A 24,713-nucleotide genomic window follows, 5' to 3' on the forward strand; every position below is an offset into this window, starting at 1 on the left:
TCCAATGTGGTGACATTTGGGATTTTAATAACACTAGAATCCTTCCTTTCTACAGATAGGCAATACAACAGAAGGAAATTCAAAAAAGCCTTTTACATGAAAATGTTCGGAGCTTCAACAGAAAACAGGGAGCCGAGTTCAACTCGCAATATTTTCATCTTTTAATAAGAAATGAAACAACCAGGAAAGAAAATAGAGAGTTTTCCGGAGGAGTACCCCCACATACAAGAACCAGCCTGCACACTAACCTCTGATATCCAGAGTATGAGGGCAAAGGTCACCTCAAGCTTCCACTTCACAATAACCCCGGATCCGGGACAGAAAATCTGCGAAATTCTATTGGCTATTAGAATTAATCCCTCGCCTATAAATTAACTGCTGGAAGCATCAGTTGCCTGTATGTACATTAGTTTTCTAATCAGCAAGAAGAGTCTGTCAGTAGGTAAGAATTTAATCTCTTTGTATTAACCTAAGATTTACTTTATTCAATAATTCAAACAATTCTAAGATTGAATTATTGTAACAATAATTCAAACTTACAATTGTTTATTAGCAAAATTGTAATCAGATTGTAATAATAGCAAGTTTAATCATAATATTGGTAATTTTTGTAATATATTCAAATTTGTAGCCTTTTCCATATTTTGTTCCATAACAGCATAGTCTGATAATGAGTATCGGTAAGGTACCTGAAACGTAATCTTAATGTATAGTAATTTAGGCGAAAGCTTAATAAACTATATTATTATTTTCACGTGGTATAAGAGTGCTATTAATCTTTAGAATTTTTTATTAATTTTATTTTATTTTTTGTAAAATGTGCCGGATTCTACAGTTTACTGTATTACCATAAGATAAAATACTCCATTATAATTTTTGAACAGCTCCTTATTTAAAAACTCTTTCTTTGTCTCTATTTAAAGCTGTAGCTACGCAAAACGTCCTTTATTAATTACATTTGGCAGTGGTGCGTTATACCTTCGGGGGCCCAAGGCAAAATGGAATTTTGGGGCCCCCATGTATACTTTCATGGGGCCCAAGGCAAAGAAAGAAGTAATAAAGAACATTTTGAATTTCATTTTATTGTGATAACCAACCAAACAAATTATATGACATGAAAACTAAATATAAATTTCATCAAAATCGTTAAAACCATTTTTGAAAAAAAAAAAAAACCGTAATTTTGAAATTAATCTTCAAGTGAAGTTCATTCACCTTGGCAAGTAGAAAATTTGCTTTCAGATAAAAATCACTTAAAAATATTAGTTAAAAAACAACGATGAGTTTTTGAAACAGTGATTTTGTGGCCCCTCTGATCGGGGCCCTAGACTAATGTCTTTTTTGCCTATCGGATAACGCGCCACTGGCCTTTGTGGGGGAATAAATAAAAGGAAACTCAGGTCGTCTATAAATTTCGAACTTCACGTTGCCTTAAAATCGGAAGTGGTGACGTCCAGGCGCAAAATCCGTGGGGCGGCAAAATGAACTCAGTGACCTCACATGTCTGAAGTTCAACACTGCACTGACCGCGGTTAATGGTAAAATAAAACCTCAATTTAACTAAAATTATTTAATTATAAATTCAATTTCGATCTTTACTTAAGAAAAATATTAAAGTTTATTTTCAATTTTAAAATAGATCATTCAGTGAATGGAGTCGTTAACTAATTAATTTCAGATAAGGTTTGGTTTCAGTTTTAAATTTGACAATCGGTGAATGAATTTTTTAATAAATTAATTTCAGATGCTTGTATTAGCATTTTATTTTATTGTGGGCCACACTCTTAGTGGGTATCCATTTTAAATAGGTTGACAGCTGGGTCAGTTTGATGGGTAGGAAGAGCAAAACAAACGCATGCGTACCAGCTGTGAGTGGTGGAGAGCCCGCCAAAAAGCTGGCAATTTCTCGACTGCAAACCCGGGAAAGCGCATCATATTAGATTGCTGACATTTTCTTTTGCAGTTTATCCTGCATCCCTCCATATGATATAATCGGTGAGTACACTTTATAAAATAAAATTAGAAGCGCCCTTATATATTTTAATCGCCACACTGGTTAGTAATTTTTAAGAACAGTTTAAATCATTTAAAGAAATTGTTTTTTTTTAATTTTCAATGAATTAATGTAACTGGATTCTTATGTTATTTTTCTTATTTTAATTCTTTATAAGGGATGGTCGCACCCCTTCTTATGCAATAATGATGTAGTGAGGCGTAGGTTTTTCCATTCACTTGCGGATGGAAACTAATATTTATAACGCAACGTTTGAGTTTCTGGCTAATGTAATTTTTCGCTTGTTTTCGAATTAAGGTAATCAAAAATTTATTAAAAGCTGAAATTTTGACTAGTGTAGCCATTGTGCAGAATTGTGAACAACGCAGTAGTTTAATTGAAGGTTGCAATATTGAAAATTAAATGAATCAGGACGGACATTGCACTGCTTAGTACAGTTTAGGAAAGAAGAAAAAATTGTAGAATGAAATTTCTTTATAAATCGGTTTACGTTCGAATAACGTGGCAAAATTGCCATAAATAATCACTTGCTTTTTTTAGTAAGGGAAGAAAAAAATAAATAAAACTGTGCATACACGAAACTAAGATTTGATTACCTAACCCTGAATCCCTTACTGATCTATCTACAGGAATACAAAAGTATTCCTGTAGATAGATCAGTAAGGGATACTCCACCACTTCTGGCAGCCTCATAAAAAAAAAAAAAAAAAAAAAAAGGAATCCTTTGCAAATAACCAGCAGAGGCTTCTTCCCTTAATTTCCCCCCCCCCCTGTATTTTTAATTTGTTAAAACCATGTAGTGACCCATCCTTTTAGGATAACCCTCAGAGACCGCCAGGAGACTAGGGAGGGGTCGCTCTACATGGTGGGAAATGCTAATCTGGAAGCACTTTTCTTCAGTATTTAAAATTGCTGCATTCTGAAAGTGCACTAACATCGAGAAACTTAAGATCTGATTTATTTAACCCTTGCTGCTCACCAAGAGCTATGGGAGTACACACACGTGTGTGTTCGTGCGCCCACGCATTTCATAACTAAAGGCAGTTTTTTTTTCTTGTATATACAAAAACATATATGAAATGAAATATGCACTTTTATAAAATAAAATTTTATAAAGTGTATTAATAAATATAGTAATTGCAAAGCATCTCATTTCAGATAATGAAGAAGAATTGTGTGTGATTGTGATGGCTGCATTATTAACAAAAAAGAAACAGTAAAAGCATGGAAAATACAGATTTACAATCGGAGGGTGTGTTTCTTGAACACCTTTTAGTGCAGTTTATATTTCTGCACTTTCTTTTCCTGGTTTAATTCTGATGTACAATATATTTTACCAATACAGATTGCCTTCCCCTTTTTTTCTGCCCCACTAGGAATGTCCATAGCAGGATATCATTAGATGTAATGAGCAGGGTGTTACACTAATTCACCCTGTGCCACTTATTCAACAAACACATTGGCATGTGGGGTTCGTTTTCATTCTGTTCAGCTGAAATTTCTCTGATTTTCAATTAAATCATCAAGAGAAAAATATTTCTTGAAATATACAGTAGTATTAATGTGGCAAATAATGCAAGCTTATGTAATGTGGGCCAAAAAAACAATAAATAAAAATTGATCCACATACCTATTTATCTTCCCTAATAATTTGGCATTCTTCCTTAAATTTATTTACACTGCCTGCTTCCACAACACTAGACAGTTTTTCTTTTTTCAACAGTCATTTGCTCTCTGGCCGAAAGCAAATTTTTGCATATCTGACATGCATTCATCCATTTCTCATTTAAGTTTGTCCCCTTGTTTATTGTCTGTGAAAGAGTTGAAGATGCCATCAGCATTTAGTTTACCTTATCCATTTAAGCCCTAAACACTCTCATATGGGCTTGCATTCCAAGCACTGCAAATTGAAGTCTTTCATGAAATAAAATATCCTTTTGGGACTAATATTTTTGGTCTTATGCTTGCAACAGATCAGTCTTGATGTGTTAGCATTGGTAGAGGCATATGATGCAAGAAAGTGAGCTTATATAGCAGTGTTGCAGCAGCATGACTTGATTCCTGTCATTATTCACCCTGCCAACCTTTGTATCATCAGTAAATTTAGACATTAAGCTTGATATCTCATTATTAGCATCAACTAAATATTGAAAATTGTAAGGGTCTCGTCGCCAAATCCTGAGGGTGCACCACTAATAACATTAGCCACTAAGAGCAGTGCTATTTAATAACCAATCTGTCACTTGACTATCCCTTAATCCATAATAGCTGCTTCCCCCCCCCCTCAAAAACTTTACTGAAATCTGAGTATATGCTGTCAATATTATTTATTTTTTTATTTATTTATTTTTTTTTTTCCACCTGCTTCACAGAGAGTTTTTAAATTCTATCTAGTGAGACTAACTGATAATGTTACCAACAGCAAATTTTAAGTGGAAAGCATTCAAGGAAGTAACTGTACAAGCTACTAGTTCTTTTTTTTTTTATATATATATATATACAAACTAAGAGATACTATTCAAAGTTTAGTCCTAAATGGATATCAGATGAACTGAAGAGACTCTTGGCAGAGAAGAAAAATACATGGGATAGATATAAATTATCAAGTGATACAGAAGCCTACAGTAGATAAAATCTAGTTTACAATAAATCACAAAGAATGTTAGGTAAACTAAGGTGGACAACCGGAAATCTCTTGAAAAGAATTCTGAGAAATTCAAAAAAGATTTCTTTACTTATGGAAACACTAAATGGAGGGGTGACTGCCAGACATTGAAAAAAAAATATAACAGGGAACTAAATGATTTTGTGAAAACTAAGAAGAAAGTGGAAGAGAAATTGAAGCTTAGCATAAAAAGGGCTCCAGGGATGGATAGCATCTATCCAATTATATTAAGGGAGGCAGCAAAGGAGGTAAGAAAACCCTTAGCCATAATTATGAAAGCATCTTTGGATTCAGGGAAGGTCCCTATGGACTGGAGATGCACAAATGTATCCCCAATTCACAAAGGGAAATGAAATGGTGACATGAGTAATTACAAACCTCTGAGTTTAAACTTCTGTTCTAGAAAAAATAATCAAGTCTCTGGTTAAAGAACTAATGCAGGACCATCTAGACAGGAATGCAATTATATTGCAGTCACAGCACAGATTTATTATGGGGCAATCCTGTCTGACCAATCTGATTGGATAGAGTGATACAGTAACAACAGAACTGGATGTAAAAAATAATTTTGACATCATATAGTTCGATTTCAGGAAAGCTTTTGATACTGTTCAGTGTTCTTCCCAGGACTTATCGAATTGGCGCACCGCCTGGTGAATTTAACTGACTGCCCGACTAAAATTTAAGCGCTCTTCGTGGTACCATATGGTACCACAAGGCTTACTGATGTTGATAAATATTAATTCGAAGATACTATGTGATCGAGAGCAATGCAACAGGATCATATAATATTAAATTATGCAGTTAATTTTTGCTGTGGATTCCTTAAGTCACATTTATAAATAACAAAAAAATTTATAATATTGCAAAGTATTAGACTTCCCCACCTGGCTACTTCATAATGCCACCCAGCTGGCAAAATTTTCTGGGGAATACAGTGCTGTTACACATGAAATACTGCTGCACAAGTTAGAGCAGTGTGGCAAGTTGCTGCTCTGGATACAGGTTGAGTGGGGGAAGACAGAGTGGTTATTACTGGACGCTGCTCTTCATGGACTAATGTTATTAGTGGAGTATTCAGTACTGGAACCATTTATGCTTCTATATTTATGATATTGATAAAGGTATATCGGGCTTAATGTTGAAGTTTGCAGATGGTACATAAGTTAGCAGGGTGATTAATGACAATTATCAGCAGAAGCTGCTGCAACAAGATCTAAAAATATTAGGCAGACTGGCTGAGAAATGACAGTTGAAGTTTAACATTGACAAATGCATGGTACTACATATGGGTAACAGTAATCCCAGATTAACATGCCAACTGTGTGGTACTACATTCGGTAGCGAAAAATGAAAAATGCCCAGGGATAATTGTGCAATCTGATATGTGAAGTTCTCTGAGCAATGCAGACAGGCTGCCAGATGGCTAATGGAATTTTGCCTATAATATACAGGAACTTGGCTATCAGAGATGAGGTGATTATTACATTGTATAAGGCTACATCTTATAGTGCATACAAGTCTGGAGGCCTCGTCATGGAATCTAAGTCAGTCTTACCAAGACCGAATTCGGTTCTGCAAACTGGAGCATCTGGAGACTAGGCACCTACGAGGTGATCTGATTGAGGTGTCACTCTTTGATCCCATTTGATCCTTCTTTCTCTTGCTTAGGCTACACATGAGACGGCATAAATTCAAATTGAGAAAGTATGGTTTGCAGGATAGATGTGTGGAAGTTTGCCTTTGGCCAGCAGGTGGTTGATCATTGGAACAGACTTAATATTGAAGAACAAACTTAATATTGATCATTGAACAACTAAATATTGTTGTGGAAATGGACAGTTTGAGTAAATTTAAATTCAAGGAAGAACTAGACAAATTATTGGAGGGGATGAAGAGGTGATGTGGGAGTTCTTTTTTTCTGGTTGATGCTTTCTTGCATCATGTGGCACTATTAGTAATAACAGTTACATTGCTCTGACAGTTATGAATCATTTAACTGTTGATGATCTTGAGGTTGCTGACAAATTAAGTAGATATTTTGCATCTACCTTCACATATAAGAAATTTTTAGGGATGGGAATGCCAGAAGTATATCATTCTAACAGGGAACAAAAAGACTTTGTGAGGAAAGTGGAAGGGATAATTATTGATGATAAACATAATAAAACACTGGGGGTGCAAGGAATATATCTAGTTATACTAAGGGTGGCAGCAAAAGAGCACTATCCAACAGGATAATCAGCTTCTTGCTCCTCCTGGTAAAACTCTTGTGATTGAATAAACTCAGTGCTGATGGCATTTTTCCTCTTGTTTCACATGAGCAATCATAAATTGAAGTTGAGGAAGGACTGTTGCAGGATAGGTGTTCTGAAGTTTGCCTGCAGGTAGTTGATTGTTGGAACAAACTTACGTCTGTCATTGTGGAAGTGGGTAATTTGAATAAATTGAAGAAAGAACTAAATAAACTATTGGATGAAAGGGTTCATGGGATGTAGGAAGGGTTTTTTTTTTTTTTTTTTCCTTATAATAATATAAGCTTGCTTTCTTGCAACATTTGCCACTTCTAATTCTAACATCAATAGAACTCTATGAGCTCTCCTGGCAGCTAGGCTACAGTGCTCAGAACTTTGTATCAGACTATACAATTACCCCCTGGGTCTTTTTCATTCTCTACCACCTTGAATGTGACTAACCCAATTGGTATGCTAATCTAGGATTAATGCTACCCAAGTAACAGTACCTTGCATGTATCAGTTTTAAACCTCAGTTTCCACTTATCATGCTTAATTTCGCTAGGTATTCCAGCAGTAGCATACCTTGATTTTTGTCATTAAACACCTAGCCAACCTTTGAAACAGCAAGGGGGCCCAGCACTGAACCCTGAGAGAATGTATCTACACATAACACTAGTTCATGAAGAGCAGTGGTCATTAATCTGCCACTCATTTATCCCCTTATCTACGGCAGTAACTTGCCCTTAATGCTACACTCTTCCAACTGGTATTACATTTGGAAGAGTGTGGATTTGTGTCAAAAAGCTTTGCTGAAATTATTATTAGTAGTGGTAGTAAAACTTGCAAGGATGCAATTTATGCAGCATCAACCAAAAAATAATAATAATAAAACCCACCTCATCTGTGAATCCCTCTAATAATATTCTAATTGTTCCTTAAATTTATTTAAATCACCCACTTTCACAACACCAGATGGTCGTTTGTTCCAACAATCAATTATTCTCTGGGTGAACACAAACTTTTGCACATCTACCCTGCAGCCATCCTTTTTCAATTTAAGTTTTGTGTGTATACGTATTGTCTGAGAAAGAATTAGAATGATGATGATTCCCTCTCCTTCCTGAGATTACTGCTGCCCATATGCAGTACCTTGTATTTACCAATGTACACCTTAAACCTTACTTGCCATTCCTCAGCCCACCTGCCTAATTTTTCTATCTTGCTACAATAGTATGCCTTGATTCTTGTCATTAAATAAACTTAGGCCTTAAACACTTCAATCAGGTTTCTTTGCTAGCTTCCAAGTGCTACAATTTGCTAAACCAGTCTTTTGCGTTAAGAGTACCCCTTTGTGTTTTTGATTAATCTTGTTGCTCTTCTCTGTCCTCATTCCTAGAGACCCACATCTTTCCTAAAATGAGGCATCCAGACCTGTATGCAGTACTCAGGATGTGGCCTTATACATTGGTATATTCACTTCCTTGTCTCTGCTGGCATAATTAGCAATAGTACGGGCATATGATGCAAGAAAGCAAGCTTATGCAGCATCAGCCAAAAAAAAAAAAAAAAAACGCTCCCATTTCACCCCTCCATTTGATCCATATTCCTGTCCAGCTCAGCCTTAAATTTATTTAGGTTATCAACTTACACAACAAAGGATGGAAGTCTGTTTCACCAACCAACTACCCACTGGCTAAAGGCGAACTTCTGCACATCTATCCTACATCTGTCTTTCCTCAATTTGAATTTATGCCCTCTCAGGTGATTATTTTGAGCAAGAGGAAGAATTCCATCAGCAATGAGCATGCTCAAACCATTCAAGGCTTTATACACCTCTATCAGATCACCTCGCAGGTGCCTAGTCTCCAGACACTGTAATTTGCAAAACTGAAGCCTTTCTTCGTAAGAGCAACCCTTTGTTTCATTTACTAATCTTGTTGCTCTTCTCTGTACTCATTCCAACAGCTCTACATCCTTCTTAATGAAGCCTCCAGACCTGTATACAGTACTCAAGGTGTGGCCTGACCATTGCCTTATACAAGGGGATAATCACCTCCTTATCCTTGCTAGAAAAATTCCTGTATATCATTGACAAGACACCACAAGCTACTCTTGCAGCCTATTTGCACTACTCAGAAACTTCATGTCAGACAGTTACCCTCTAGGTATCTTTTGTTCTCCACCACCTAATTGGTATGTTATTCTGAAATTATTGCTTCTCATTTTCAGTACCTTGCATTTACTAATGTTAAATCTTACTTTCCACTTATCAGCCCATCTGCCTAATTTTTCTACATCTTCCTGCAATAGTGTGACTTGATTCTTGCATTAACTTCCATGCTGACCTTTGTAAACTTTGTATCATCTGCAAACTTGGAACAGTAAGCTTGATATGCCTTCATTGTTGTTGTTAATAAATACTGTAAACAGTAAGGGGGCCCACCACTGAATCCTCAGATGCTCCACTAATGACATTAGTTGAAGAATTATTACTCCTGTGTTTTGTCACTCAACCATCCCTTTATCCATAGCAGTAACTTACCTCAGTGCTGCACTGCTCCAGTTTGTACAGCACTCTTTCGTGTGGAACATCCAGTTTCTTTGTTACTACATAATTATTTTGACTGGAATTTGTGGGTTTGTCACTCGCACAGTAGCAAGACTTGTGGATTTATTGGATGACTGTTTTCTGCAGCTTGTAAGATAGGGGCAACAAGAGGAAGCAATACCAGCAGTGATTCTTCAATCATTAAAAATCTGCAGATAAAAGACCCACTGGGTGGTGGCGATCGCATTTGATGTGGAATTTAATTAAAGACAACTACTGTAAAGGGAAAGGCCTTTTCTTTTGTAAGGGTGACTACAGTGGCCTGAGGCAGTTTTTAAATTCTGTGCATTGGGGCCAACTGATGATGTTACCAACAGCAAATTCTACATGGGAAGTAATCAAAGAAGCTACTAGGCTTTTTGTACCAGTGAATAAATACTGTTCAAGACTTTGACCTAAATGGATGTCAGATGAACTATTGAGACACATGGCAGAGAAGAAAAGTGAATGGGATGCATATAAATCATCAGGTGATGCAGAAGCCTATGGTAGATATAAGCTGGTCTGTAATCAAGTCACAAAGGAGGTTAGGCAAGTTAAGGCAGATTATGAGAAGTCTCTTGCAAAGAATGCATAGAAAAACAGCAAAGACTTCTATGCTTATATTAACAGTAGAACGAAAGCATTGAAGCACATTGGATCACTTGATGTCTATGGGTTAACTGTTAATGACCCTGCTCAGGTTGCAGACAATTTGAATAGGTATTTTACATCTACATTCACACATGAGGAATTCTTTAGGGAAGGGGATGTCAGAAGTTTTTATCAAACCCTAATGAAGAGCTAAATGACTTTGATAACTGAAAGGATAGTGGAGAAGAAATTGTTCAAGGTGGACATAAAAAGGCACCTGGAGTGGATAGAATCTATACAATTACATTAATGGAGGCAGAGGTAAGCAAACCCTTAGCCATAATTATGAGAGCATCCTTAGATTCAGGGAGCAGTCCCTGTGGACTGGAGGTGTGTGAATGTATCCCCATTTCATGAACGGAAGTCAAAATTTGAAATGAGCTAATTAGAGACCTGTTAGCTTATCGTCTGTTCCAGGGAAAATAATGGAATCGCTGGCTAAAGAAGTAATGCAGGACCATCTGGACAGGCATGCAATTCTGCTGAAATCACAGCGTGGATTTGATAAAGGGTGATCTTGTCTATCCAACCTGATAGGTTATTCTGATGCAGTGACCAAGGAACTGAATGCAAAAAATAATTTTGACATCATATACTTGAATTTCAGGAGGGCTTTTGATAATGTTGCCCATAAAAGACTGCTGTACAAATTGGAACAGTATGGCATTAAGGGAAAGTTACTCTATGGATAAAAGAATGTTTAAATTGGAAGAAGACTGTAGTTATCAATGGGCACTACTCTTCATTGATTTATTTTATTGGTGGAGTTCCTCAGGGTTCAGTGCTCGGCTCATTGTTTTCAATATTTATCAATGATATTGATTAAGGTGTATCAGGCTTAATGTCTAAGTTTGCAGATCATACAAAGGTTGGCAGGGCGGTTAACGATAGTTATCAGAGTGAGCTACTGCAACAAGATCTAGGATAATTGGGTTGATGGGCTGAGATTTGGCAGTTGAAGTTTTATATTAACAATACAAAGTACTGCATATGGGTAGCAGTAACTCTAGGGTAACTTATCAACTGTATGATACTAAACTCAGGGTAGTGGAGAATGAAAAAGACCTGGGGGTAATTGTGCAGTCAAATACGAAGTTCTCTGAGCAGTGCTGAAATGCTGCTAGGACAGCTCACGGGGTTTTGTCTATGATATACAGAAACTTTGTTAGCAGGGATAAGGAGGTGATTATCCCTTTATATAAGGCCATGTTTAGTCTGCATCGTGAGTACTGTATACAGTACTTAAGGATGTAGATCTTCTGGAAAAGGTGCAGAGAAGGGTAATGAGATTGGTGAGGAGAAGAAAGGGGTGCTCTTCCCAAGAAAGGTTTCAGCATTTGGAGACTAGGCACCTGTGTAGAGATCTGATTGAGGTGTTTAAAAAGGTTCTTGAATGGATTCAGTAAGCTGAATTTAATGGCATTCTTCCATTTGCTGAGGCTACACACACGAGGGGGCATAAATTCAAGTTGAGGAAGGATGGTTGCAGAATAGCTGTGCAAAGGTTTGTTTTCAGCCAGTAGGTGGTTGATTGTTGGTACAGGCTGGGTTGAATTTATTCAACCCATTCCCTCAAGGAAAAACTAGAGAAATTCTTGCAGGGTACGAATGGGTAAACTGTGTAGGTTGTTTTTTTTTTTGTGCTGATGCTATATAATCTTGCTTTCTTGCATCATTTGCCATTATTGCAACTATTGTATAACAGGAACTACAAGCAATATCAGCAAACAGTTTTTTTCGGTGGAGAGGACAACTCAAAAATTAATAAATTTCTACGTGGCTAAAGACTTCTCATAATCCATGTTACCTTGTCTGGTCCCCACCCTCTTAGTGATTTGATTGCAGACTAGTTTGTATTTACTGTAGACTTCTCTACCACTAATAGTTTATAATCATCCCATGCATTTTTTTCTTCTTTGTCACTAATCTGATCAGTTCATATGCCATCACTTTAGGTATAAAATGTCAACATATATCTTGGTATAGAAAGCTTAGTACATTCTATGATTAACTCCCTGCAGGATGAAGGCCCTGGAGAGGCCTTCATCCTGCAGTGGATTGAAAATAGCTGATGATGATTAATTCCCTGAACACTTCCCATTTAGAATTTGCAGTTAGTTTTACTGAATAATTTAAAAGCAGTCTGAGACCATTGTAGTCAGATTTGTGAAAACAAAATCTCTCTTCATTACACTATGATCACTGCCACCTAATGGTTCCTTTACCTGTAGATTCTTAATATGTGAAGAGTCATCATTGATAATCAGAAAAAGAGTATTGCCGGTGTAGAAAACAGTCATCCAATAAATTCAAAAATGTTCTGCTGCTGTGTGAGTGACTAACCAACAAGTTCCTATTAATATCTAGAAAGTTAAGATATGCCGTTTGAAAACATCATGATTTATTGGCCTTCTCTATTTGACTGTACAGTATGTTCATCATATTGATCAGTCATTTGGTCTATTAGATACTCCAACTACTGTCATTTTTGTTTTCCTAATGTTTGTCACACCAAGTGACATATTACATTGGTCTACTGCTTCAGATTCTGTGCTCCTGAACCATGTATATTCTGTTCCCGGAAAATTAATGGAGGCACTGGTTAAAGAAGCACTGCAGGATCATCTAGACAAGACTTCAGTTATAGCTCGGACACAGCATGGTTTTGTTAAGGGGAAGTCTTGCCTGACCAATTTGATTGGATACTATGATGCAGTCACAAAAGAACTGGATGCAGGGAATAATTTTGATATTATATACTTGTATCTAGGCTTTTGATACTGTTGCACATGGAAGACTGCTGCACAAATTGGAGCAGTGTGGCATTGGAGGCAAATTGCTGCTATGGATAAAGGGGTGGTTGAGGGGTAGAAGACAGAGAGTGGTAATCAATGGACACTGCTCATCGTGGACTAATGTTATTAGTGGAGTCCCTCAGGGTTCAGTATTGGGTCCTTTATTGTTCTCTGTATTTATAAATGATATTGATGATGGTATATCAAGCTTAATGTCCAAGTTTGCAGACGATACGAAAGTTGGCAGGGTTGTCAAGGACACTACTGACACTATGCTGCTGCAACAGGATCTGGAAAGGTTGAGCAGATGGGCTGAGAGGTGACAAATGAAGTTTAACATTGACAAATGTAAAGTACTACATATGGGAAACAGCAACCCCAGAGCAATGTATCAACTCTGTGGTACTACACTGACAGTGGTAGAGAATGAAAGGGACCTGGGGGTGGTTGTGCAGGCAGATATGAATTTCTCTGAGCAGTGCAGACGGGCTGCAAGAGTAGCTCATGGCGTGTTGTCAATGATATATAGGAATTTTTCTAGCAGGGATAAGGAGGTGATTATTCCCTTGTATAAGGCAATGGTGATGCTATACCTAGAGTACTGTATACAGGTCTGGAGGCCTCATTTCAAGAAGGATGTAGAGCTGCTGGAACGAGTACAGAGAAGAGCAACAAGATTAGTGAATGGAACAAAGGGGTGCTGTTACGAAGAAAGGCTAAGTTTTGCAAATTACAGTGTCTGGAGACTAGGCACCAGCGAGGAGATCTGATAGAGGTGTACAAAGCCTTGAATGGTTTGAGCATGCTCAATGCTGATGGGATTCTTCCTCTTGCTGAGAATAATCACCTGAGAGGGCATAAGTTCAAATTGAGGAAAGACAGATGTAGGATAGATGTGCAGAAATTTGCCTTTAGCCAGCGGGTGGTTGGTAGGTGGAACAGACTTCCATCCCTTGTCGTGGAAGTTGATAGCCTAAATAAGTTTAAGGCTCAGCTGGACAGATATTTCGAACGAACAGAGGGGTGAAGTGGAAGTGGTTATTTTTTTTACTTTATTTTTTTTTTGGCTGATGCTGCATAAGCTTGCTTTCTTGCATCAAATGCCTCTACTAATGCTAATATTTTTTTTTTTTTTTTTTTTTTGGCTGATGCTGCATAAGCTCCTACATTTGCTTTCTTGCATCATGTGCCACTACTACTACTACTACTACTACACATTGTACTTGTCATAATCAAATTCTGCATCCTCTCTGTCCAAGTGGCACCATGTTTCTGATATCCCACTAATGTCTTCATTTGGTGACTTAACTGATGCTTCAAAATTTATATGATATGCTTCTAGTGTTAGCATGCAATCAAGTGTGTGCCTCTTTTTACTCTTGGTATTCCTAACATAACCCATATATTTGTTTATGATATGAGGACCATCAGCAGGCCTTGTAATCCTTCACACCTTACTTTCCAGAATGCTGCATGTCTTGCAGAAACAGTGCCAGAATCAGTTTTGACTCTGCCTGTGACTGCTTTTAAACTATTAATCTGTATTCTCCACACTATCTGCTTATAACTGCAACAGCTACACTTTGCCGTTGCAATTATTGTGCTAATGGACCTGTGCATTCACATGCCATCTGTAATATCTTCTCTACATATCTGAACTGTACTACTGCCATGTATTTAACCTGAACTGTCAGTTAATAAGTCATCAGTTGTTAACTGCTATAGTAATCATATACTAAGGTAGCATCTTGTTTTTCACAATGTTCCTATACATATATGATTATATATATTTGCCTCCTTGCATATTATATGGCATTAATATGCAAAGGGTAAATATATAAAACAATTAAAGATGCGACTCAAGATAGTAGCAAATAAAAAAAGACCTGGAGTAAATGCACAGTCACATATTAAGCTCTCTAAGGAGTGTAGCAGACTGCCAGGACAGCTCATGGGGATTTGTCAATGATATACAGGAACTTTGGTGGCAGGGATAATAGGGTGACTACTCCATTGTATAATGCAATAGTTAGGCCACAGCTTGAGTACTGCATACAGGTCTGAAAGCCTCGGTTTAGGAAGGATGTGGATCCGTTGGAATGGGTGCCATGAAGAGTAGCGAGATTAGTGAGGGGAATGAAAGGGTGGTCTTATCAGGAAAGACTTTAGAAAATTTTAGCATCTGGAGACTAAGCACCTGCAAGGTCTGATTCAAGTGTTTACCGCTTTGAATGGATTGAATAAGCTGTGTTGGTTTCATCCTTCCTCTTGCTCACACACACACACTCGGACATAAATTCAAATTGAGGATGGATGTGTGGAAATTTGCCTTCCACTAGTGGGTAGTTGATTGTTTCAACAAACTTCCATCTGGTGTTATTGAAGTGGGTAGAGTGTATGAATTTAAGGCAAAGCTAGACAGACTTAGAGGGGATGGACAGGTGATTTGGATTATTTTTATTATATATATATATTTTTTTTTTTTTCTGTGCTATGTAAACTTGCAAAAATCTTATACCCTTTAAATTTATTCCATCTACCCACTTCTGTAACACAAAGTGGAAATTTATTTCAACAATCTATTAGCATTTGTGTGGAATATGATGCAAGAAAGCAAAAAAAAATTTCCATTCACTCCATAAGTTTGTCCAGTTCTTCCTTCAATTTATTTAAGCTATCAACTTCCACAACAACAGATGGAAACATGTTCCAGCAATCAACCACTCATTGGCTAAAGGCATGGCTATTCTGTAATTTGGCCCCCTCAAGTGCATAATCTGAGCAAGAGAGAGAATCCAATCAGTATTCAGCTTGCTCAAACCATTCAAAGCCTTAAACAACTCAGTTACTACACCTCTCAGGTGCCTAGTCTCTAGATGCTGCAATTTACAGAACTTAAGCTCTTTCTTGGTTAGAGCAACCCTTTGTTCCCCTCATAAATCTTGTTGCCCTTCTCTGTACTCATTCCAGCAGCTCTACATCCTAAAATCCGGGGTTCGAACCTGTGACCACCAAATACAGAGGATGCGGAAAGGTCATTGAATGATCACCACATATCCTTGGAGCAATATGGCCTTAGTTGCTAATGCTCCTAAAAACCAAATAACAACAACATCCTAAAATGAGGCTTCCTGTCTTGTTTACAGTACTCAAAGTGTGGCTTGACCATTGCCTTGTACAAAGGGATAATAATCCCTCATACTTGATAGCAAAGTCCTGTATATCATTGACAAGATCCCTATGAGCTGCTCTTGCAGCCTGTCTGCACTGCTCAGAAAACTTCATGTGTAACTACACAATTACTGCCCAGGTCTTTTTCATTCTCCACTAACCTGAGTTTGGCACTGCACAGTTTATATGTTACTCTGGAGTTACTGCTACCCATATGCAGTACTCTGCATTTGTCAATGTTAAACTTTAGTTGCCACCTCTTAGCCCATCTGCCCTAATTTTCCAGATCCTGTTGCAGTAGCATACCGTCATTACTGCCATATTATACCTTCAGCCTGTTATACCTTCATCAATATCATTGATAAATATACAAAACAACAATGGGCTCAACTAATAATATTAATCCACTCAACCATCCTTTTATCCATAGCAGCAACTTTCAACCAGGTTTTTGAGTTTTTTTTTTAGATAGACTTAGGAATGCTTATATGCACAATAAATAATGTTTGATTAATTTTATTCAAATATTAGGAAAGCATGTGAATAATATTACGTATTAATAACAAAAAATGACAATAATATATGACAATAATATATTATTTCCAAACATTTGGCAATACAATACACAGATCTTTTTCTTTAATTTCGAATTTTGGTTGGTGGTACATATGATCTCCCGTGCCACCGACAATGCATATGTAAATTTTCCTCGCAAATTTGAGCCACACACTGTTTCTGAAGCGGTGTGAGATTCTTGGCATCCAGGAAGAACTGATCTTTCCTACATAATCAGGTCTTCAATTTTTTGGCATATTACTGGAGTTGTCACTTCTATTGGTCACCCTGAGCAGGGTCATCTATGAATTCTCAACTCCATTTAAGTTGCTTAGACCAAAATTTTATCTGCTATTCAGTAGGGGTGGCATCACCACATATAGCTCTTTGGTCCGTTCCCTTCTTTTGCCAAAAATATGATGGCTAGAAGCTCCCATTTCAATGAAATGTATGTTTCCTTTGGGTTGGCTACTTCAGTTTCTTCCATATTTCACTATATTGAGCTGTATCTGTGCTAATAAGATTAGCCATAAGTCCACCATATAGATGTGTAGCTGCAGGCTTAAACATAAGTGTATTGTTGTGTTTGAGCAACCTTTAGAACAGAATGGCAAGCACTTCCAGTGTCTATAATGTATTGTGACCTTATGCTGTGATCTATACACATGAACCAAATTATAGTTTTCCCAAAATTGTAATAACAAGATAGTGCAATTGTTATGGATTTAGCAACTTGAAAAAGACCTTGTACTCGAGTAGTAATAAATAATCCTGTTCAAGTAAACTCTTATCAGAACAATTATGGAGTCATTTTTGACTCTTAGGTTTTTACTAGGAATATTATGATGATGTTAAGGTTCTTAATATCCTTGACTTGGTTTCCACAAGAAGACCTCTGTGCAATGTGTGAATTTCTTTCATATTTACATGTTTCAAAAGATGCAGAAAAAGGTTTGGCTAAAGCTCCCGCCCTTACAAAACACTGGCCATATTATATAATTGTACCGTTGATGCTTGTAAAAGCTACTAGTATAGAATTTCTGGCTCTGCCACTGATAAATAGCCTATCCAATTTTGTATTATTTTTCTGTGTTACTTTTTGGAGAATTAACTCTCTATCAGATACATTAAGACAATGGGTATTGTTATACACACTTCACTAATCAGGGTTTTTTTTTTTTTTTTTTTTTTTTTGGAAGAAATGGTTGAAAATGGGGAGGTTTAAATTTATTTTTAATTAAGACATAAATATCTAAAAAATGTATGTTGAAATTATTCTCTAAATCCAGCTCATGAGAGACCCTGTCAAAATAACTTTAATGTTTGATTTACTCTAAATTTTCCATGTATTGTAAATCTAACAGAGGTAATCTGTTTGTTTTGGTACTCTACATAGATATATTTTTCAATTTCACACGGCAGGAAATATGACACTCAGAGATTTGCAAACAAGCATAAAAGCAGCATCAGTGCATAAAAAGAAATGCAAAAATAGATGTTGCATTTCATGGCGATGGTTTATTTGCATCTTTTATCATATAACCTGATCTTCCTTTGAGTTGTTGCTGATCATGCAGGCAGTTTATTCAGAAATGTTTCCCAATAGCAAGATAGCAAAAAAATCCATTTGTGGAAGAACAAATTAACAGTCATTGTTAGTTAAATTGCACACATAGGGAAAGAAGATTTAGTTATGGCTCTGAAAAATGGGCCATTTTTGATCACTGCAAATGGTAAAAATCAAAGTAATTCCAAGCTATGTTCCATTTTGGTGACGTTTGTAATTTAAAAAAAAAAAAAAAAGCTTGCTCTCATTGGATGGGGGACAATACAGAATACAACATTGGACATCTGAACAGCCTGAAATATCCTAAACTGTTAGAACAGAGGCAACCAACAAGTCTATTTGAAGAAGAGGTATGGAAAACAGTATGAGCACTGGCTCATGTTTAAATCCAGTTCACATTGCAAAGCTTTTTAAATAAAGCAAATATGATGAACTAAGAAAAAACTTCAAAATTGCAAACTTCTTGTGAAAGCAATTCTAAACATGCCAAACAAGCTGATAATTCTAGGCATGTTACAGCCATTTGTGCATAAAGTCTGTTCACGTTTCTCTGTTCTGGCTTGAATAAAGCAATTTGCTTGTTTCTTTTAAATATTATGCCAGTGTTTGAAAATTTGAACATAGCTATTCAATCCAATACACCTCACATCCGTGTACTGAGGTCATTACTCCCAGATATGTTTAAGAGTGTTATATTCAAGTATATTTTACATAAACCTATAGTTTCAAATATTTAATTTTGAATATTGATTCTGACATAGTCATATTCTAAGTCACTCACTATTACCAAGGTTGGAGGGCCTAAACAAGAGAAGGTTCTGTTCTTTTGCTCAATGAGGAAGTACTTTATTGTGCATGTGACTACATGGTGTACAAGTTCCCATGGAAGAATGATGATCTTATAAACGCTAAGGTAGCACATTCATTTGTCAGTGCATCATCAAAATTTTCACGGGCAAATTTCCCATACTTCATTCTATCAGTTTCAGAGTGCAGACTTGCCAGATGCTATTATGAAAGAAAAAAGAATAGATATACAATGATCTTTGGTCAGGCAACTTACAAGTGCACAAGGAAGCTTGAAATATAACAAATGAACCATAGTCATGCTTGGCATTTTAACATTTCCTATAGCAATGCTGAGCATGAGAATATTCAACTGTTAGAAAAACAAAACTGAGTTCAGATCTTCTCTTTCTGGTGAAGCTTAAAATGCTCCCAACAATCAAGGCTAGGCAGCAGGGCAATTGTTTTCAACTAAACTTTGATTCAGCATTTCTATAGAGCATAGTGTGCAACAGTATCTTTCATGAAACAACCAAAATTAGCATAAATTTGATGTCTAATAGAATGTACAAACAAAAATCCACACAGAGAAAAGTGTTAAGCTGATTTTTAAAAGCTTACTTTATTGATAAACAATCCTGTGGCTGTATTTTCCAGTGAAATTTAGCTTGTGGTGTAGTGTGAATATAAAAAAAAAAAAAAAAAAACCTTCCAAAAAATCTTTTGTTTCTTCCTGTTTTAGAGTAAGCATCCGTGCTTTTTTAAAAGTCAAAAGTTAGCAAGCTTTGTGGAACATTTTTACATTGAGTTATTTTGGTGTTTTTCGACTTTTTAAATGGCATATCTGAAGAGAGAAGTTATATAAAAGGTGGGAATCACTGTGCCAGTGTATTCTCTTTTAGGGTGTGCAGTGTTTGAGTGGTACATTAACCTGTGAAGTGTTTACAGCAAAAATAAAAAAATAAAAAATCATTTGGCAATAAGCTAGAAACATTAATGAGGACAGTCTAATCCAGATAATTTTCTTAGGGGTTGCGTGTATGGTGGGTTTTTTATTTTTATTTTTTTTGTGAGCTTTTTGTAAAATTTTACTTTGTATTTTCATAAATACATTTATGTAAATACTTTGAATAAATACTGAATACTTGAAATGCAGAAGCATTGTACACTGTGTGCTGTTAATTGTAACAGTTCAAATAAAACATTTTTGGAGAAATGCATGGCATAATGCATTTCTCCAAAACTAGAGAACAATGCAAAATTACATGGTCCTTAACATCCAACTGCAGTACTATATGGGAGAAGTGCGACAACACCCAAACTAAACGCCTTGACGTGTTGTCCTGCTATGGACACCCTCTGAAGAGAGTACAAAAAGCTATTATTTTTGCTAAAACAATAAACAGTCACCTTATTGTATAGAATCTCATTGGCTGCTGGTGTGCAAACTTTGGTTTCACCAGCAGCTAGTGAAGTCAATCCTGTTGCGTTACCACGCAAGAGGACTTATGTGTCAATCAGTGCTGTGTTTGAACATTTTTTTCATTTGAGTATCTTTTAATTACTTTGTTCTTACTATTAAAGTACTATCAAATTCTTTATAGTTCTTAATGAATTTTGTCTATTTCTTTATATAGGTTTTGAAGATTACCGTGACCTGAGATGAAGTCTCATTGTGCGTCTCTTTGCCAGTAGCATTTGGCTTTACAAGTAGGCTTATCAGAAAAGTTCCTTGATTAGCTATACTACATAACATCTGTATTTTCCATCAACACTGCAGAAATGAGAGTTTGAATAAAAGTACTTTAGTGGTTATACAAATAGCAATTTCTTAAAATGAAGCACAGAAGGAAAGGTAAACAAAACAGGAAATGTCAGAATAATGGGAATGGAGAGTCCAAACAAAAAGGCATTCCTCAGATTACAAATTCATCTGTTAAGAAGTTTCCAGTTGGAGATGTAGAAACGGAAAAAAATTGCCAAATTAATGCAGATCGTATAGAAGTCAGTGATTCTTCTGAAAACATTATATGCACATCATCATCAGAAAAGGAACTGGCAGAATTTTGTGATCCCAAAGAATCTTGGTTACAAACTATTATTCCTTCAGATAACATCAAACAAAGTGATTCTATATCAATACAAAATTTTGAAGTTAAACCTGCTGTGACAAATGAAACTAGTTCGGATCATTTTGGAATAGAGCAAGAGATAAGCACTTTAGATGATGATAAATCTCACAGTGAAACATGTATAATTCTAGATAATGTAACCAAAGATGCAAAACATAGTTCAGGACTTGAAACTGATAGTTCCTGCAATATAGAAGTACTGAAAATTGAGAGCAGTGAAACACATGTAAATAATGAAATACCCAAATTAGAAGAAAAGTATTCTTTCTCAATGGAATGTGATGAAAGTACTTCTGTAGAATCTTTGGTTCCTGAAAGTGTGCAGGAAGAAAGAGATACAAATTCCAACCTGAGAGATCGGGAAGAAATTCAAGAAGAAAATTCTGAGCTTAACTCAGATGTCAGCCTCACAGATTGTGAAAGAAATGTTTTAATTTCAGAGGAGAGCACTACTGAAATTTGTGTAACACAGTCATTAATTAGTAACTTAGACTCGAAAATCGTGCAGAAGAATGATGATGACAAATACATACAAGAAGATTATGATGTGATTAACAATCCTGATAAAGATGAGCTTTGCATGCTTATTGCTCAAGAAATAATTGAAGAGGTGTTTACAGAAAGTGCTAGACATTATGCAGAACAAGAACATGTTGAAATTTCTTCTGGTCGAGAAGACATTCCAAAGAGTGACATTTATGTAGATAATGAGAAAGGAACATCTGAAAACCTTTCGATATTTACGGAGGATAATACAACTATAGAAACAAATACGGAGCACATCCAGGAACATCCAAAAAATGTAATTCGTTACAACAGAGAATTTTTATTGAAACTAAGACTGAGCCCTCTTTGTAGTGTAAAACCATCAGACCTACCTGATGTGGAAATAATTAAGAATAAACCCTTGTCTGGTAATCTGGGTAATATTCCTTCACCACAATCATTAGAAACAAATAGTATTGAGAATCTGTTTCCACCAAATTATAATTCTGCTCTGTGGCATCTTCGTGCTTTGTCTTTTGGAATGGATCAGCATCATTATATACATAACACGGTGCCAAAAATAATTTCCAATACGTTGAGTATAAGTGTTGAATTACGTAAGTGTGAAAATGCCTGGAAACCATCACACAAAGCCGCAAATGCAGATTTGTCTGATAAACAGAAAACAGTGCATTTACTTAAGGTATTCAGAAGTATTTTAAATAAAATTACACCTGAAAAATTGGAAAGTTTAGTGAAAAATGTTTGGGACCTTGAAATTAATACAGAGGAACAGTTGAAGGGAATTGTTGATTTAATATTTGAGAAAGTTACTACAGAGCCCAAATATGCATCAATTTATACAGAATTTTGCACAAGACTTAAAGACCTTGCAATATCACCAAATGAAAACAGTGAGGGAAAGAAAATTACTTTTAGAATATTATTACTCAGAAAATGTCAAACCGAGTTCGAAAAAGATCACGAGGAACCTAGAGAAAAAAGACTTAAAGATGTAAGGTTAAAAAATAGGGTGCAAGACCAGTTAGATATATTAGAAAAGAAAAAGAAAAAATCTCTGGGTACTGTTAATTTTATTGGACAACTGTTGAAGCACAATATGTTGGGTATATCCATTGTACATGAATGCATAAGAACTCTGCTGAATCATGGAGATGAAGAATCACTGGAATGTCTGTGTGCCCTTCTCAATACAGCTGGTAAAGTATTGGATTTTTCAAAAAATCCAGTTCATAAATCATCAATGAATAAGTACTTTACTACAATTCAGCAGGTACTAAGAAGAAACCAGATAAGTACAAGAATTAAATTCATGTTAAAAAATGTGAATGATCTCAGAAAAAATGCTTGGATTCCAAGAAGAGAAGAAGATGGACCTAAGACATTGGAAGAGATTCATAAAGATGCTGCAGAAGAAATAGAGAAGCAGTTTATGCCTCAGCAACCAATTCAAACCAAGCTTCCATATCCCACAAGATCCCCAGATCTTTATATCAGGAAAGATCATAGCAATTACCCACTGAATAATTCAGTAAATGGGTGGAATATTGTAAGGAATTCCCCTGTTAATTTTCAAATCTTGAAACAACCTTGCTTGGAAATTCCTCAGTATCATCAATTTTCAAATATTGGCTTTAGGAGAAATAATAGATTTATTGGAAAACAAGAGAAAGAAAACCGACAGTTTTATCCTACCAACAGGTTTCCGTTTTCGCCAACACAAAACTATCCAAAAGATTCCAGAGATCATCAAAGGTATGCAGTACCTAATCGACAATTCAGAGGAAATCATGGGTTTGTACCTAACAGTCCTGCTTTGAGAAGACCTTATGGAGCTACTAGTACAAATAGTACCCAAGAAGTTATTGCTAAATTAACAAGATTAAATCACTCAAAAGATGTTCTGCATTCCCAAGTTAAAGATGAAATCACCATTCTTAAAGGCAAACCTATGGATGATGATGAGATAAAAAGGAAAACAAAGGTTATAATTGATGAGTTTCTTGTAAATGAAGATTACGATGAAGCTGTCGACTGTGTAAAAGAATTGGTCTGTTTATCCACACTTAATATGTTTATATCGGAAGCTGTTACACTAGTACTTGAGCGTTCTACCAAAGCTCAAAGTTTAGTAGGCGAGTTGTTTTGTGCCCTTATTCAGAAGAAGATAATTTCTTTGCAGCAGTATGTTCTTGGTCTAAAGTCTGTTTTAGAACTTGCTGATGATTTTGCTGTTGATATTCCTAAATTCTTTGATTATATGGGTGAGGTCATTGAACCTGTTATAGATGATTCTATAGCTTTTTTGAGGCTTGCAATTGAGCCATGCATTTCAAGTGGAACTGCTGGAAAACTGGTGTTAAGTATCCTCAGTGTAGCAGCAACTAAAAGAGGAGTTGCTGAAGTTAATAAACTGTGGAATGAATCTGGATTTAAATGGGAGGACTTATCAGATGGAACTGGAAACTACTTTACTAGTAGTAGTGAATTGGGATTCATTACTAATATACCCACTGGACCATCTAGTAGATAATAACTTCTTAGTGTATCGAGAATTGTATATATATATATCAGTAATTTATAGATCTTTTCAAAGTAAGACTGTTGCAGTGAATAATTCTATATTCTATTTCCAAAGAATGTAAAGAGAAATATTTGTAGTGTTTTGTGTGAAATCTATATGAAGAATGTATTTAATTCACTGAAGAGTGAAATAAAACATTTGGTCAAGTAGCTAAAGTATTTTGATTATAAAGTTCCAGAATTAAATGCTTTGGATCAGTAATTATAGCGTTCATTAGACCATTTTACTGATCATTCAGGACTTCCAGTTGTATTCATACCTGTTCTAAAAGGAAAGAACAGTTCAACTTAATTCACTGATGCAATTATTAGAATGCCATCTGGTGAGAAACTTGATCATGACATTCAGGAAATTTATCGTGAAGATTAAGATTTATATATACTTTTGTGTGTTTCGGTGAAATATGTTCATTTGATGTTTATCATAATATTTTTGTTGTATATTTTAAATCTTACAGTA

At 36.0% G+C, this 24,713-nt stretch overlaps 1 protein-coding gene across 1 annotated transcript; it reads left to right on the forward strand.

Moving 5' to 3' along the window:
* The first annotated feature begins 1,861 nt into the window (after window positions 1–1,861).
* On the forward strand, window positions 1,862–24,217 carry LOC150090559 (eukaryotic translation initiation factor 4 gamma 3-like). The gene is made up of 2 exons (XM_090378755.1): window positions 1,862–1,995; window positions 20,669–24,217. The coding sequence occupies exon 2, from the start codon at window positions 20,868–20,870 to the stop codon at window positions 24,201–24,203; it is 3,336 nt and encodes a 1,111-aa protein (XP_090234881.1). The 5' UTR covers window positions 1,862–1,995; window positions 20,669–20,867; the 3' UTR covers window positions 24,204–24,217.
* Window positions 24,218–24,713: the final 496 nt, after the last annotated feature.

This window comes from Mastigoproctus giganteus, chromosome 1 (genome assembly GCF_048544385.1).
Source record: "Mastigoproctus giganteus isolate SK-2022 chromosome 1, ASM4854438v1, whole genome shotgun sequence".
NCBI lineage: Eukaryota > Metazoa > Arthropoda > Arachnida > Uropygi > Thelyphonidae > Mastigoproctus > Mastigoproctus giganteus.

Coding starts and splice junctions, on each gene's coding strand:
- LOC150090559 (XM_090378755.1), top strand. CDS start 20,868: ATGAAGCACAGAAGGAAAGGTAAACAAAACAGGAAATGTCAGAATAAT.